The 16,736-nt window shown below is 44.4% G+C and overlaps 1 protein-coding gene across 7 annotated transcripts in view; it reads left to right on the forward strand.

Moving 5' to 3' along the window:
* The first annotated feature begins 6,523 nt into the window (after positions 1-6,523).
* Positions 6,524-16,736, forward strand: part of hyi (hydroxypyruvate isomerase) — a 38,399-nt gene continuing 28,186 nt past the window's right edge. For all 7 annotated transcript variants that reach the window (XR_014888490.1, XM_085246176.1, XM_085246172.1 and 4 more), the window contains exons 1-4: positions 6,524-6,824; positions 9,066-9,177; positions 14,448-14,562; positions 15,980-16,058. Coding sequence is in view for 6 of the 7 variants with exons in the window: in XM_085246176.1 (XP_085102302.1) it covers positions 6,626-6,824; positions 9,066-9,177; positions 14,448-14,562; positions 15,980-16,058 (505 nt within the window). In the remaining variant the exon portion in view is untranslated. The remainder of the gene's footprint in view (positions 6,825-9,065; positions 9,178-14,447; positions 14,563-15,979; positions 16,059-16,736) is intronic.

Below are 16,736 nucleotides of genomic sequence, written 5' to 3' on the forward strand. Positions count from 1 at the left end.
AGACCCTGAACTTCCTCAGTTGTCGTAGGTGATACAGGCGCTGCCTAGCCTTTTTGGTCTGGACCTGAATGTGGGCAGCCCATGTCAGGTCTGAGGAGATGTGGACACCAAGATACTTGAAGGACTGCACCCTCTCCACTGGAGCTCCATTGATGATAATGGGCTTGTAGTCTCTGTGCTGACCCCTTCTGAAGTCCACCACCAGCTCCTTGGTCTTGCTGACGTTCAGCTGGAGGTGGTTGTCCTGGCACCACGATGCCAGATTCTTCACTTCATCCATGTAGGCCGCCTCATCGTTGTTGGAGATGGCGCCCAACACCACTGTGTCGTCAGCAAACTTCACAATGGTGTTGGAGCCAGATAAGGGAAGGAGAGGGTGAAAGATGCGTCCGCCTCCTCCAAGAGCCAGAAGATATATAATATATATATTACACCTGCTTTTTTTCTTTTCTTTCACAAATGAACAAGCTGATATTTGACAAGAGACACCCAGACTGGCTAATTGATGTCTGAATCCCCAAGGATCCCCAGAAGGCCCTGTCCCATCCAACTGCCAGCCAATAACCTGCCTCAGTACCACATGGAAGCTCCTGTCAGGTATCATAGTGGTATCCTGTAGCCAAGAGCCCTGTTATCATGGGTCCGAATAAGTGGATGTCTTCAATGTCTTCGATAGACAGTCTCGCCAGGACACGCCACTTCTGCCACCTGTCCATCGTGTATCCAGCAAGTGTCCCTCCGGGACACTCGGGCTCTCCCGAACCCAGGCTTCTCGTCAAGAATAGAGTGTCAATTGCATTAAGGGACCAGTTGATCAAATCCATAGTTCTTCTTTAGTTTTAGAGAACAAGAGTGAGAAAGAGACTCTCTCAGGGTTAGAGTCAGACAAGACAAGGACATAGAAGGAGCAGCAGGGAAGATAAGGGAAGGAGAGGGTGAAAGATGTGTCCGCCTCCTCCAAGAGCCAGAAGATATATAATATATATATTACACCTGCTTTTTTTCTTTTCTTTCACAAATGAACAAGCTGATATTTGACAAGAGACACCCAGACTGGCTAACTGATGTCTGGAGAGTCCTGATCCCCAAGGATCCCCAGAAGGCCCTGTCCCATCCAACTACCAGCCAATAACCTGCCTCAGTACCACATGGAAGCTCCTGTCAGGTATCATAGTGGCTAAGATGAACACACACGGCTCAGTGCATAAGCGGGGCGCAGAAAGGAGTTGGCAGGAATACCAGAGGGGTGAAAAATTGGACCAATGAAGAGGCCGCTGGGAAAGCCGCAACCACCCAAGACCTGCAGAGGGTCAGGCTGAGGAGTCAGCTGAATGGATAAAACAAGATCTAGGGAATCCACACCTACGCCCTGCTGCTGATCGAGCACCCTGCTAGGATAGTAAGATGACCAAAGGAGGCTATAGAGGCCACTGACATCAAGACAGGGAAGCTCCTGACCAATCATGGAGAATTTCACCCCAAATAAAGCACCCTGAGACTTCACACTGAGCAAAACCACTGCCCAAGATGAGAAAACAAACATCCATGAGGACATCAGGAAGATCACAGACGACCATGTGATTCATGAATACCTCAGGCCAGAGGAAGAACCATCATGCAAGGACAGGCCCCCGCATGCTATGTACCACCCGCAGATAGAAGAAGTGGCTGACATCCAGAAATCCTACCAGTGGCTGGAAAAGGTGGACTGAAAGACAGCACAGAGGCACTAATCATGGCAGCACAGGAACAGAGGAAGACGGCCATAGTGATAGATGTAGCTATACCAAGTGTTAGCAACGTGAGAAAGAAGGAATACAAGAAGCTGTACAAGTGCCAAGGGCTCAGAGAAGAGGTGCAGAAGCTGTAGAGAGTGAAGGTAAGTGTGGTCCCAGTGGTAATCGGAGCACTCGGTGCAGTGACCCCCCAGGTTATGGGAGTGGCTCCAGCAGATCCTGCAACAACATCTGAGACCTCTGTCCCGATACTGAAGAACCTCAAGCTCCCGGCGCTCTGGTAGAGGGCCTGAGCTTGAAGGATAAAAGAGCGCCCACAGGCTCACCATAGCGTGATCGCTCTGTACTCACTTTTTTTGCTTCTGTTTTTTTATATTGGGTAACATGAGCAGCTGCTTTAATGTTTACAATTTTATAAATTGCTGGTGAACAGTGGGAGCATTTAGCAGCTAACAAGAAAGATATTTCCCTGAGGACCAGGCAGAGACTAAACTAGCTCTGATGAACTAGGACATGTTGATGTTTTAAAAGATTTGACTTGGCATGACTGTGATGGGGGGGAACTATGGATAAAATAAGCAGCTACAGCTCATCAGGAGCTGTGTAACAGTCTGGCAGTCGTTTGGACTCACAATATTTTTTAAGTTAGTTCAAAGCAGCTGCCTCACTTGTGTGGATTGCTGACATTTGAGAGAATATGGAGTATATGGTGTAGACCAGCGTGCTTTCACTCTTTGGTTTCTTTATTTCATGACTTGTTTGGTGTGAGGGGACAATGATCCCTGGTGACAGCAGTGTTTACTGGAGTTGTCATTTGATGTTGAGTCCTTAAAATCAAAGCAGGTTACCATAGAGAAAAAAATCAGCAGCACAATTTGAACCATATGGGAACAAAATGTTCTAAAATTATAAATATTTAGAAAGTCTTTATTACTATTGATCTAACTAACATGATTTGCTGTGAAAATCTTCGTACTGCATGCATTCATTCATTGCTTTACAATATTTTGGAGGTGACTCATATCTGCATTCATGTTAAATTAAAGGGAGGAGTGTCAGCGCTCTCAGGGATACACCGATGAAGCACAGCACTGAGAGGATGTTTGGTCACATCTGGTGCTCTGAAACAGGTGCGTCATTCCTCTGAAACATTAACATCTTAAGGATGTTTCTGTATAACTATAGCTGTTACTTTGTGCCATATTCTCTTAGATTACAGGATATATATAATATAATATGTGTATGAATAAGCTGTTTAGTCATGCACAAGCAGTAAGAGCTTGGTGTGCACTGCTGACAATAACATAAACTAGAATCATGTTTCTGAATCTCACAGCAGATATTTTCCTGTTGGCTTTATTAAACAGTGATCACTGTTTGTAAGTCAGCCTGAAGGGTTTTTATTGAGAATGCTCTGAATTCACAGGGAATTCCCACCCTAGGTGGATGCCAAAGTATAAATAACACATCAGCAGCTAGAGCACCATTATCAGCTGCTGTCAGAGGTGCAATAATATTGGTTTTGCATGCATTAGCCTTAGTCAGCAGGACTGTCTGCTCAGAGATAATGAATGAAGGATACCTGTAAAGGTAAGCGGGAAGCCTAAAACAGGTCAGGCCTCTGATGACAGCCAAATATGGCTGCACTGAACAGCAGGCTCAGCAGATCGAGCACCAAGAGAAGTCCTTTAAAATTATACCAAAGGCTTTGTTTGGTCAGCCCTTCCAAAATGACACAGGGTAGTGTTTTCACTAGGACGGTGTATTCAAATAAAAAAAAATTGTCTTATTTTTTGTTTTAAGAATCTATTTGTTTGGTAAGTTTCAGAAAAGCAGCATTAAGCCAATAAAATCATTTTTCATCTTTATAAATCTTGATATGAATAAATGGACCAGATTTTTGGTTGTAAGAGCGTTTCTGACTTCTGCTTTTCCTCTAATAACACATCACATTTGACTGCATGGAGATAAGGGTCATTCTCAGGGTCATTCTCAGCTGCAAAAGGGTATGGGGTATTGTTGTCAACCTGCCAGGCGGGGAGGTGGCATGGACACTTTTAAGTTGGGATAAGAATGAGGCGACGCAGGACTGATACTATAGGAGCATCTACTAGGAGCTGAGGGGTATACAGTGGTGTGAAAAAGTGTTTGTTCCCTTTTCTAGTTTTTTGCATTTGTCACACTTACATATTTCAGATCATCAAACAAATTTGAATATTACACAAAGATAACTCAAGTAAACACAAAACGCAGTTTTTGAATCAAGAAATCTCTTGAATGGTGCCTGTCCGACAAAGTGAAGCAGACTAACAGATCTCAGAAAGCAACACATCATACCACGATCTAAAGAAACCCCTGAGGACCAAAGTCACTGACATCTATCGGCCTGGGAAGGGTTACGAAGCCATTTTAAGGCTTTGAGACTCCAATTAATCATGGAGAGAGCCATTATCCACACTGAACAGGGGTGAACCTTCCCAGGAGTGACCAGCCGACCACAATTACTCCAAATTTAGTCCAGAAGGTAACTAATTCAGATGGTCACAAAAGAACCCAGAACAACATTAAAGAACCACAGGCTTTACATGTCTTAGTCACAGTCAGAGTTTATAATTTACCAATAAAAAAGAGACTTGGCAAAAATGGCCTGCATGGCAGAGTTCAATGAGAAAATCACTGCTGACCAAAAAGGACCTCATCTCACATTTGCCAAAAACATCTGGATGATCCCCAAAACCTTTAGGACTGACAAGACAAAAGTTTAATTTTTTGGAAGGTGTGTGGCTCATTACATCTGGCGTAAAATTAACACAACATTTCACAAAAGGAATATCATAACAATAGTCAAATATGGCGGTGGTGTGATGGTCTGCAGCTGTTTTGCTGCCTCAGGACCTGGAAGACTTCCTGTGCTAAACTGAACCATGTTATTCTGCTGACTGTCCGGCAGTTTGTTTGTGACCTCAAGCTGAAGCGCACTTGGATTCTGCAGCAGGACGATGATCCGAAACACACCAAGTCTACCTCTGAATGGCTTAGCAGAAACATGTATGTGCGACTTGTATGTGGAGTGACGTAGTCAAAGCCCTGACCTGAATCTGACTGAGATGCTGGGGCATGGCCTTGGAAATGCAGTCCATGCTTGAAAACACTCCAGTGTTGCTCAATTACAACAATGAGTTAAGCAAAGATGAGTTAGACAAAATTCCTCCATGGTGCTGTAAAGACTCATTGCCAGGGCAACATCACACGATGTTTCAAAGCGGTGACAGGACCGCACAGGTGAAAGAAGACACTAATATTATGTTCAACTTAAGGACCAGTTCTAGTCAAAACACTATACATAAGGTTAATATCTGTATCCAGTTATTTACAACTGAGATAGCAGACCATGATTGTTTCTGAGCCTTTACAGTCTATTAATATGTTTTTAATGAGAAAGTAAGCTACTGTGAATTCAAGTTAAGATAACCCTGGTTTGTGCCTATCAGTAGGTGACAGGCCACAGATAAGCACCAATTCCTCTAAAAGATACAGATCTGCAGGGTTTGGAAAACCCAGAAGGTTGATATTGTTGCTGGATATCATATCTGGATTGAGAAAAAAACATTCAGCTCAGAGCACAACAAAAACTATATTTGTAACCCCAAGGTCCACCTCTGCTTCAGAATCAAACCACAGCTAGCAGCCTGCTGGAATCCAGGATGGGAAACACAGATGTAAGCTGAGAACTTACTAAAAGAGCCTTTTCATAATGGAAAAATGTCACATATGGATGATGTGAATAGCTGTTGTTAGCTAGAAGCCCATGTAAGAGCACAAACTGGGGATAAACTGAGCTGCCAAACCTCACAATCTGAAGGTTTCCAATGATAAACATGACAGATGTTTTATAACGAACCAAAACTGCTAAATGGAAAGAAAAAAGACTGAAATAAGTCAAACAATAACGAATCAAATGAACCAGAGCAATAATGTATGATATCAGTTTTTTGTAAGTGTGTGGTAAGTAAATTAATGTACAGTTCAGTAATAGAGTTTTATTTCAAAAACATTGTCCTGAAATACGTTTTTTTGCATTTGTGATTTGTCTTTAAATAAAACAAAAGAACAAACAAACAAGCAAAAAACGAACAAAGAAAAGAAAAGAAAGCAACAAGGAAAACATAAACATTGAGATGCTGGAGTTGAACATATTACATTAACACTGTTTTTAACTCATTATTGTTTTGGAGACAGTGTATTTTAAAACACTTAAAACTTTGGGAAAACAGCATTTTCCTACCTGAGATTACATTTATCCGCATACTTACAATCTTATTTAAAAGTCATTCTTTGCTGTACTTTTTCTTTAGTTTTTTATATTACATTTTTATTATTATTTTTACTTTAAGGTATAATTTTACAGTAAAATAAAGTAGAATAAAATGAACAAAGTAAAATAAAATAAGATTAAATAAAATTATAATCGTACTGGATTTAGAAAAACAAGCAAGGACGCACGCTGCCAATCACGTGACGATAACACCGGTCTCCTCTGACGTTCTAAGATTAACGTTTCCGGTTTATTTTTCACAATAAAGGGCTCTAATTATTTCATGAATTTTGTTCGGCCCCGAATGGTTTTATGTGGTGTAAAACAATTGAATATCAATGGTGATTTGTTTTAATTATATTTTAGCTTTACGTCAGAACATTTTCAAGGAACTGTGTTCTATATACATAAAAATTCAAATAATATTTATTTTATTTTGAAAGGTTTGCTTTCCATTTCCGGTCCAGACCGACGGAACTGTAGCTAGCTTAGCGTAGCTCCTCCCTGTCTGTTAGCACGTAGAAAGTTCAGCTGGACGGCTGAACTCGGTCGTTGGCCTCGGAAGTTTAACAGAATGGCTCCACTGAAGTTTTGTGCGAATATTTCGTGGCTGTTCACAGAGCTTCCGGACTTCAGCCAGAGAATATTAGCAGCAGCCGCGGCTGGATTTCAGGCTGTGGAGGCAGCGTGGCTGTACGATTCGGATCTACAGGAGCTTCAGAGAGTCAGAAAGGCCACAGGGGTGGAGGTCGTCCTTATCAACACCCCGCCAGGTAGACACTAGAGGGGGTCGCACCGTTACACGCAGCTGTTCATGTTAACTACCAATGCTGAAGAATGGCGTGGAGAGCAACTTCCTCCCGGGTGGGAGTGCACAACAATAAAAGAAAAAACCCACGACCTTCTTAAAACGATAAATATTAATTGTTTTTCTTTTAATGACAAATATTCTTAAATAAGCCAATTTGAAAATTAAAAATACAAATTAAATCCAATACAAAGCCAGTCAGGCCTGTGTCAGGTAGTGCTACTGCTCCACTACTACTGGCATGTTTTACAAAGCCAAAAATACTACATTTGAGCTATTCTAATGTAACTAATGCAGTTTCAGTACAGGGTGAGTACAGGACGATAGCGCTGCATTGTGTTTGTGTCACAGTTTCAGTCTGTTTGAGGATTGTTCCGCCCCTAGTCTTACCGCATCCATGCATCATCTGCTTATCCAGTTCAGGGTCACAGTTGGGCTGGAGCCTGTCCCACATGTCATTGAGGGGGAGGCAGGGTGGCCTTATAGTTGTGGCTCTCTGGCGAAACGTGTTAATGTTTCCTCTCAGCTGACTGAGAGGTGGTTAATAAAGGGAGAAACTGATCATTTAAAATAAATAAATAACATCTGATTGAAGTGTAGACTTTAAGCTATAATTCAAGGGGTTAACAAAAGTATTGCATTTATTGTCTTCTTTCGATATGCTGGAGCAGCGGCTCTACTCCACACTATGCCTCCAGTCATCTGAGCTCTCACCCTTTCTCTAAGAATGAACCCAGCCACCATACTGTCATTTCAACTGCATGAGTTTGCGACCTTTTGGTCATTACCCAAATTCCATGAGAGTTGGGACGTAGATGGACTGTCTCAGTCTTTCAACTTGGTGCTCTCGTCACCTTGACAATTCAATACAATACCTGCAATACTGCTGATGTTGCACCAATCTGCTGGTCCAATAAGATTTCAAAATGCTTGAACTCTCTTGCTTGAGGCAGCGTCTCTTCTCCAACACAGTGGGAGACTTCCACTGTTTTTGTGGCCTCAGACTTGTAGGACTCAGACTCTGACTCCGAGGTGCTGACTCTCCTGCATGTTGTAAGGAGCTAGTTGAGGTGACTTGGGCACTGGTTAAGATGTCTCCCAGGCACCTCCCTTTGGAGGTCTGGGAATCCCCCCCCCCCCGGAGGGAAAATGTGACTGGGGAGAAGGATGTATGGAATACCCTGCTGCCAGAGGTGTCCAAATTTGAATGAGGGGAACATAATGGATGGATGCAATTGCATTAACTTGTTTTTTTATGCATAGTCCCAATTTGGTCAAAAGAGCAAATCTGAGATATGAACATGTGTGCATTTCAATTCTGAGCTGCCCTTTGCTGTCTCTTGAAAAGCAAAGTGGGCCAAAAACAAACGAGAGAAAAGCCGATCAGCTGATCATTGATCAGTTTCATGATTGAAGTAGCAGCAGGAGAGGGAGGGGGAGGCAGTCGCTCCATATATCGGTTGTTAAGCTTAACGCTGGAATGCTTTACAAACACTCAGAGATGGACTTACACACTTGCTTTACTTCTCTGGGATCACTTCCTCGGAGATGAAATGCTGGTTTGGTAGCGAGACTCAACCAGACCGCCGACAGGTCTCGCACCACAGCCGCTCTATCACGTGACCACACTGCTCCGACGTGCTACGGTTATGAGCAGAGTTATGCCATGTGGCAAGTTTTGTGAGGTGCTCTTGTGATATTTAATGGATCGGATTACATTTTTTATTTCTCTCCGATATCCGATCCAGTAATTTAGGTCAGTATCGGACCGACACGTAATATCGGATCGGTCCATCTCTAGTGTAAACACAGTATATTGATTAGAACAAGGATATGTTGGGTAGGAATCTGCCAGCATAGACAAACAGTTTTCCCTATTTTCATGGCTCTGACAGTTTGTGAATAGTTTTGGTTTTGAAGTCCTCATTTCTTCCTCAGGGTTTTATTAAAAGTAACTGTCGTTCAAGATTATTAATCACCCAGAGCAACAAGATCATCAGTTTCACTTACGGAGGCAGAGCAATGAAGACGCATCATAAACACTAACAATGATGTCACCCACTACAGCAGGCATTCAACACACAGAAATTAAGCTTAAGAGTGGTGTGTGTGTGTGTGTGTGTGTGTGTGTGTGTGTGTGTGTGTGTGTGTGTGTGTGTGTGTGTGTGTGTGTGTGTGTGTGTGTGTGTGTGTGTGTGTGTTGCAGGAGATATAAAGGCAGGTGATCTCGGTCTTGGAGCAGTTCCTGGAAGAGAAGCAGAGTTCAGAGAGGGACTGGATCTAAGTGTGAAGTATGCCAGAGCTTTGGACTGTAAGAGGTAAATTGAAATCCATTTTTTATCCCCTAACCTCCAACCTGAGAAACAAAGAAATTGCATATATTATTAACAAGCGTGTAGTCATACGAACGCTTGCATTTGTCTTGTGCTGTGTAATAGGGCTGCATTGATTCTTCAAGTAATCAGAATAATTACAAAAGGGAAACCAAGAAGTAATGCAGTCTTATATGAAAGACATTTCATATCCACATACTCGCATACACAGAGGGCCTCCAACACTAAAGAGACGTCCCATACAGGGACGCGGACCCTAACCACGGGTCTCAGCCCGTGAAGCCCTTTCAAAGAAACGCATAGCAAGGGGAGGTGCACTTGCTCTCACCCTGTCTGCTGCTTAATAAGCCTCAATTGTAGAAAAAAAAAAGCTTTTATCCAGCAGCTCCTGCAGGAATGTCGAAATGGATAACTGGGATGGTCCTGGCACCATTCCTCAAAGGCTGCCCATTTGTAAGCATATGAGGCTCCTGATTGCTGCTACCATGCTTGGGGGCAGACCCTTAGCTGTCAAATTGAACCTGTCATCATGATGAACTGAGGACATGCGGGGCCGATGTGCTCTCTCTAGAACTGGAGATACCCCTCCCTGCCTGTTTATATAAGAGACCATCCTGACTTGGATATTCTGGCTCCTCAGAATCAGACGAAAATGCTTGAGAGCTGAGAACACTGCTAGTAAGTGATCGATGTGCAGCCTGTGCTGTGGTCCAGATCCCTCTCACTGATGCGCCATCACACAGAGCTCCCCACCCCATCAGAGAAGCAGTGGTGGATACCACGTTGTGAAACAACACTGCCAGTCGGAGAGCCCTGGTGCAGCAGCCAGGGCTCCCTCCAGGGACAGAGAGCTAACATGCAAGCTGTGGTTACCGTCAGCATCCTCCAGCAAAAGCTATGTCGCCACCTCCTCTGTTTAGCAAGTTACGAGAGCCCAGTGGTCCAGATAAGATGCAAACACCCATCTCTCTGAGGGGTGCTAACGCTGCCAGTGTGTTCATGGGGAAATGCATCACCTGCCTGGCCTGGCTCACTCGCTTGCAGGCTGAGCATTTGAATAAGCATTTTTCATTGATTGTAACACAGGACTGTGTACATTAATACAGTTTGTTGGAGACACCTTGGTGGGGCACAGCAATGAAACACAGCAGGAACACTTGATTTGGTCACCTGAAAATTCAATATACCCAAACTTGGAGTTACAACCTGAGAAATTTCGTGTGCAGGGGGTTTGTGCTTCGTAGACGGTGGTAGAAAAGTGCAGTGTTGTCTGGGGCCGACAACCTAAACACAACTTAAGTGGTGCCTCTTGGACAGCAACAGAGAGGGAAAAGCAGCATTTCCCTGCCGCTGGACCCATTCTCCACTCGGTCCCAGAGATAGGAGGGCTGAGGCTTGTTGGGCCCGAGGGTTTGCTGGTGTGGAAGTCGATACGGAGGCTGTGCGCTCGCTGCAAGGTCACCCGCAGCAGCCGTGGGCGCCGCTCTCTCGCAGGTCGGCAGAGGAGTGGCAGGCCTGTGAGAGCTAGAGCTGCTTCTTCCTCAGATCAAATCCAGCCTGCATTGCTTCCAGTGATGGTCCGAATAGCCCAGCAGCAGACACTGGTTCGTCAAATACACAGCCTTGTCCCTGTCTGGGAAATCAAAGAGCGTCAGCCACAGGTACCTCTGTGCCACTCCCATCAACACCATCCCTCTGCCAAGGCAGTGCTGCATAGGGTGCAGCACTCCATACCACTACTGCATAGCGGGGCGCACGAAGGATCTAATCAGTGGCGATTATGACCTTGTTAAGGAGAAGTGCCAGCGGGCTGTCTGCAGGAACCAGCAGCCCGAGCACCACCAGGGACATCGCCTGGTACGTCTGGAGCACTGTGACGAAGCGGCAGTGCCTGAGCCCGATAAATCTTGTCCAGCTGCGCGTGCTGAAGCTGCAGTGCGTGAACGGCAGAGTTGTGGGGCAACCGTCACCGTGGTTGTGAGACGGGGGCAGATAAGCAGCCAGGGACAGCTCCAGCTAAGCCAGCCTCCTCAGCACCATCCAGGTCCACAGTGACACAGGTGACAGTATTTTGCTGCATGATGCGGTCAGCTCAGAGACCAAGTCGGGAACATGGGACGCCAGTTTTTGGCCGTCATGGGCTCCGGTGGGAGGATAAGAATTACAACGTGTCCTGAGCTGGCAGAGGAGAGGGTCAGTCCACGGGAAAAAGAGACACGTCGTTGTGGCCGGCCGACGCAGCAGTAGCGGCGCACTGCGATAGGCTCTCCTGCTCATCCCTCAACAAACCACACGTCCAGCACGTCCTCGTCTCCCTGGGGGGCGCTGGCCACCTGCGTGGTTCCGGCTCATCTCTGGTTAACCCGTCAACATATTCCATGTCGTCAGCTCAGCTAATTGCGGGGACATTGACCACATACTCCTCGTCTTTGGACTCAGAGGTTTGTTCTTCGCAGTGTGTAAACTCTGGCTCCATGTTAGACCATCATCATCTCTGCTGCTGTGGTGTTGTCAGTATTGGCGGGCTTAATAAACTTAATTAACTTAACCTTTTGTTTACTTGCTGCTCCTAAGTTGTATTACCTGTATTGCAGTTCTGTTCTCAGTGGCTCACATTTCCAGAGCCGTGTGTTAAACGAAGCAAAGAATTTGTGTCGAGAATTTTTTACGATGGAATTATTCAAATTACTCGCTGAATGTTTGCAGTCCAACTGCATCTGTTACTGTGTCACTGCTGTTATACTATGATGCTTCTGCTGGCAGCTTGTGACATTAAATTCACACTAACAGGTCGTCTGTCATCACTGACAGTAGTCATCAAAACCAAGGTTTGAATTTCAGTTTTAGTTTGCACCAATAATGCTGCTGTTCCCAGCTGTTCGTAGCTTTTTTCAACAGTATTTTTAAATATTGTAAATATAAAAATGGGACACTATCACCCCCCCTGCTCTCTGGGGTCAGCTGTCTCTCTCAGTGAGCTGTACTGAGTGATGCTGGTTGTTCCAGCAGTGAGTCCAGGCTGAACTCGCTCCCGGTGGACTTCAGCTTTGTGTACAAGCTTGCCTTTATTTAGCTGGATCCATTTACATGGCTTAAATTGTTGTATCTGTGCGCTTTCTTTATAACACATTGTGAAGCACTTTGTGTGTTTTGTTCTTGAAAAGTGCGGCATAAATAAAATTAACTTACTTACAGTTGCAAGTCAACCAGGCTCAGACGTTTCTCGGGCCATGATAGTAGAGCAGCTAGAAGAAAGGCACTTTAGTAAGAGGCATGGCTGCCAGCAAGAGCCCAAACACTGTCTGCTGAACACCAGGCAACGTTTATGGCCTAGTAATACCACTCTGTAAATGTAAGTGCTCCTTCACTAAGTAAAACATTGTGCTCTCAGCAGCCGAAACACATTTACTTTAAAACACAAAGACTGCTTTCTCCACATGGTGTCCACTCATTCTGCCAAATGTTATACAAAGTATAAGAAAATCAAAGGTCATTTTCATTGTGCTGGCAGTGACACAACCGCAGCATTACTGGTACATGCTGCGGTTGCTTTGGCAGGTTCAGCCAGCAGGTGATTTACTGGTGGATGTGTTGAATTGTTTTTGCATTTTATTGCACAGCCCTCATTTCCTCGAGAGTTGTTGTCATTTGTCGCTCCGTTATGTTATCGTCTGATTAAGTCACGACACACCAGCTGGTACTTAATGAAAGTAAAGCTCAGCAATAGTTGAACTTAATTTCATTTGATATCTCTTCAGCACCGTGCACAGATGTTCTGGACACAGTCAAAGCAGTTGGTTTGTAACTTCCTGTTGATTTTCTGGTTCATCTTCAAAATTTGCATTGAAGATTTTCTGGTTACTGGAAGCTTTCAGTCACAGCTTTGCTGGTTTTTGTGACTTTTTCATAAAATGCATTAACTGCCTGATATCTTTTGGATGTGTTATAATGAAGTTAATCACACTTCTGGCATCTGAGGCTACAGATTTGCCAACATATGCTGTCTTCAGAGGCTGCAGAGATTTAGCGAACAGAAGCAGCTGTGTGCAGCAGACACCAGAGTCCACTGTGGTCGGGACCAAAGTACCACCAGGAAAAGTCAATTCAGTTCATGTAAATAGGCGTGACGTCACAGCAATCAATAACTCCGCCCGTTGGCGTTGTCCCCTGATACAATCGGAGTAATTTACAGGAAATTTCAGCGTAAGGTTCTTGATGACCGCTCTGGGGCAGGCTAAGCCTCTTAATGGTGCTGTCTAATGGTGCGAGATTTTAGAGAGGTCCGCCGAGGTTCGCTGATGCTCCGTAGATGTAAAGCAGAAATTTCTACTTCATGTTGCAGTGTGCGTTTCCTTTTTGTCTTATCCAGTTACGGGAGCGTCGCGTTTCCACTAAAGGTTAAGTGAAGACATTGTGTGTTGATCTGGACTTAAAGCGTACATCATCCCCACTGCTTTGTTCATGTAGAGGATGCTGGCTGACCTGTGACATGGCGTTATGGTTCCAGATCCTCACTGGACATCATTGCGTGTTAGACTGACCACAGTTGCAAACAAGGAGACATGTTGCCAAATGCGAGTCATAAAACAGCCCCTTGTGTCCGAGCGCCCGGCTGTTCCCTGGAACGTGCTGGAAACGTCTCTTTTCAACATCTGTCGGCTCATTTTTCTGTTTTGTTTCCGAGCAGCTGGCAACGTAAATTTGAAAAGCTTGTTTGTCTCTTAATTCTTGTAATTGCCGCCGAGTTATCTCATAATTTGAGCCAGTTTGATTAGATGGTTGATAAACCAAACAAACGCACCTTTTGGAGATCTTTGTGTGTCACTTTTGTTCTCAGGTGTGTAAAGCTGCCCTGCAGGTACAGAGTTGAACAAAGCCATGTTGATTTGGCACAGTGTGTGAAAAATACAAATCCATTTAGCTGCTGGTGTTGCTCGTGCAGACTCATTGTCACATTTCAGCAGAACGCAGGCATTATTAATGACACCTGCTTTAACCAGACAACGTGTCTGCTGCGAAAAAGGTCGATTCAGACCAATTTGGGACAAGCTCAGCTCCCTTAACTCATTCACTGCCATTGACGTCTATAGCCGTCAATGGCAGTGAATGAGTCAATGGGTTTAACTCATTCACTGCCAATGGCTGGCAGTGAATGAGTTAATAAGTCTGGCACAAAAGCAGTCTTTATAAATGTGTTTTAAAAGCTAGAATAGAGTAATAGATGTTCCTGTGTGCCATCTTTTCTACATTTCCAGGATTCACCTGATGGCTGGGAGAGTTCCCGTGGACTCTGACAGAGCGACGGTTGCTAAGGAAATGGAGGCGGTCTTTGTGCAGAACCTGAAATATGCCGCTGATATCCTTTCAAAGGTAAGTGACCTTCTCTGTCCAACATACCACTACTGTCACGGCAGTGCAGTCATAAATCTTTCATGAATGCATTCCCCTTTGGGCATGAAAAAGGATTTAATCCCTGCACTCGAGTAAAGGCAGAGTTTCAGAGTGCACGTGATGAGCACAGCAAAGGTAAATATATGTTTAATTGAGTGGGTTGAGCCTACGTGGAGGCGGTTTGGTGTCGTGGCTGAGAAAGAGGATCTCCACGCTAACAACTGGATCTGTTCCAGTGGTTGAAGCTGTCGCACAGAGATGAGCTAACGTGAGAGTCACTCAGTGCTCTGTAGCCGTTTGCTTCTCCACAAACTTCTGCTTGAGAGCCACGCCCACTGCGACATCAGTCAGTGACTTTCCACCTCAGCTGGCGTCCCTGTCACCGCTTCCCAGCCCTCCACTGTGTCAGACACGGCTGCTTTTCAGCAAAATACTCTGAAAACCACATGTGCATCCACGTGGACGAGCCCCGACACTGACCTGCGACAGCGTTTGAAGCACTTCTGTATCGTTTCTAGCTGCACTGTTGCCAGATATGAACAGAGATGGAGCTGGGTGTAATGGCCTGTGGACAATGATTTTAGGCTATACCACAATAGACAGTTTATATCTTGATATTTCAAATATTTCATGCTCAATTTATCCCTTTAATACATACAGTTGCACTCGTGTGGAGCTTCTAGAAGTCATTGCAAAATAGACCTACAATAAAACATAATTGAATCCATTCTAGGGCTGGCACTGGGACACATTGGCTTTTACCAACTGTTTGCTGAAAGTAAGGCCATGATGTGAGGCTGTATATGTGCTCGTATACTGTAATTTAATAGAGACCAAAGCTGGCACACACTAAAACTCCAGTTTTATTCTTGCTGTTTCTCTGCTGAAATCCTGATTCTAGTAGTTGCAGCATTATCTGGTAAAATCAGCGTAAAAGCCAACAGCTGTGATTGTATTTGTTCCTTTGGGGGGGGCGGCTGCTATAGTTTTGTGTAAAATGACTCAAAATGATGTGTTTTTGTTGAAACCTTTTCCACTCTGCACTTACTGAGCAGAGTAAAAGCAAAGATAGAAGCGCCTCTGACAGGACAGCAGGGTCTGTGCTCGGGGGCGATGTTCTCGACTCTTCTGTGGACAGTGTGCAGGCTTTTCCCCAAACGTTTGGATTTCTCGGTAACTATTTTTGTCAACAGTCACTACTTTGGACACCTGTAGTACGTTGTGGTGAGCCAGGTCTGGGATGTTAGCTTGGGCAGCAAAATATGAGACGCCCAGAGTTTGAAACTGGCAACTAGTAACCTGAAGGTTGCTGGTTTGAGTCCCTGTTAGGTACTAAAATGTGTATATTGAATGAAAAATATGATTCAAGTTACACCAATCACACTATCGCTCTTAGGAAGGAATCACTGGACTGATTGAACCGATCAACACCAGGATTACAGACCCCGGGTATTTTCTGGACTCTCCTCATCAGGGTAAGCCCGCCCACTCTAAACACCCTTGAACTGACATCAAGAAACACGTTATGTTTACTTTTGCATATGAATGATCAAAAACCGCTGACCTGACCAAACTATGAGTTCAGCTGGAGCTTCAAGTAAGAGTTGACTGGTTGACTAGAATGATGATAATATCAGGGCTCAGTCCAGGTGTCATACTCGTGACCTTTGACCCTCTGGATATCATGTTAGATGCGAGTGTATTATATGTCCTTCATGCAGACATGCTAACACTGCTTTGCTGTGTCTGCCTACGTCTTTTCCTGTTACCTTAGTTACCAGTTTCACTACTTTTGTTCTCCAAAGAGTCATAAAAGTCTCAGACATCAAAATGAATAATGGCAGTGGTTGCACATGCAACCTGTAGACTTTGGTAAAGTTTTAAAGACTTTCATCAGTTTGTTTTTTCCAAATTAACTCGTGAACGTAATGATGCAAAAGCCTGTTTCCAACAGCAGCAATGAAATCTTCCATCATCGCTGAGCTGGACCAACCAAATGCAGTGGTCTGATTGGTCAGATCGGTTTATTCCGAGCCGAAAAATCGAGCTTGGTTAAAAAGTGAAATTACAGCTGCTGCGTTAACAATCGGTCCAAAAACTGCACAGTTTTTATGCATCTGGTGTGTGAAGGCCTTCAGACTGTGTCATTAAAA

The sequence above is a fragment of the Mchenga conophoros genome, linkage group LG15, assembly GCF_057382185.1.
Source record: "Mchenga conophoros isolate Kocher_MC1m ecotype Shallow Benthic linkage group LG15, M_conophoros_male_GT1.1, whole genome shotgun sequence".
Taxonomy (NCBI): Eukaryota; Metazoa; Chordata; class Actinopteri; order Cichliformes; family Cichlidae; genus Mchenga; species Mchenga conophoros.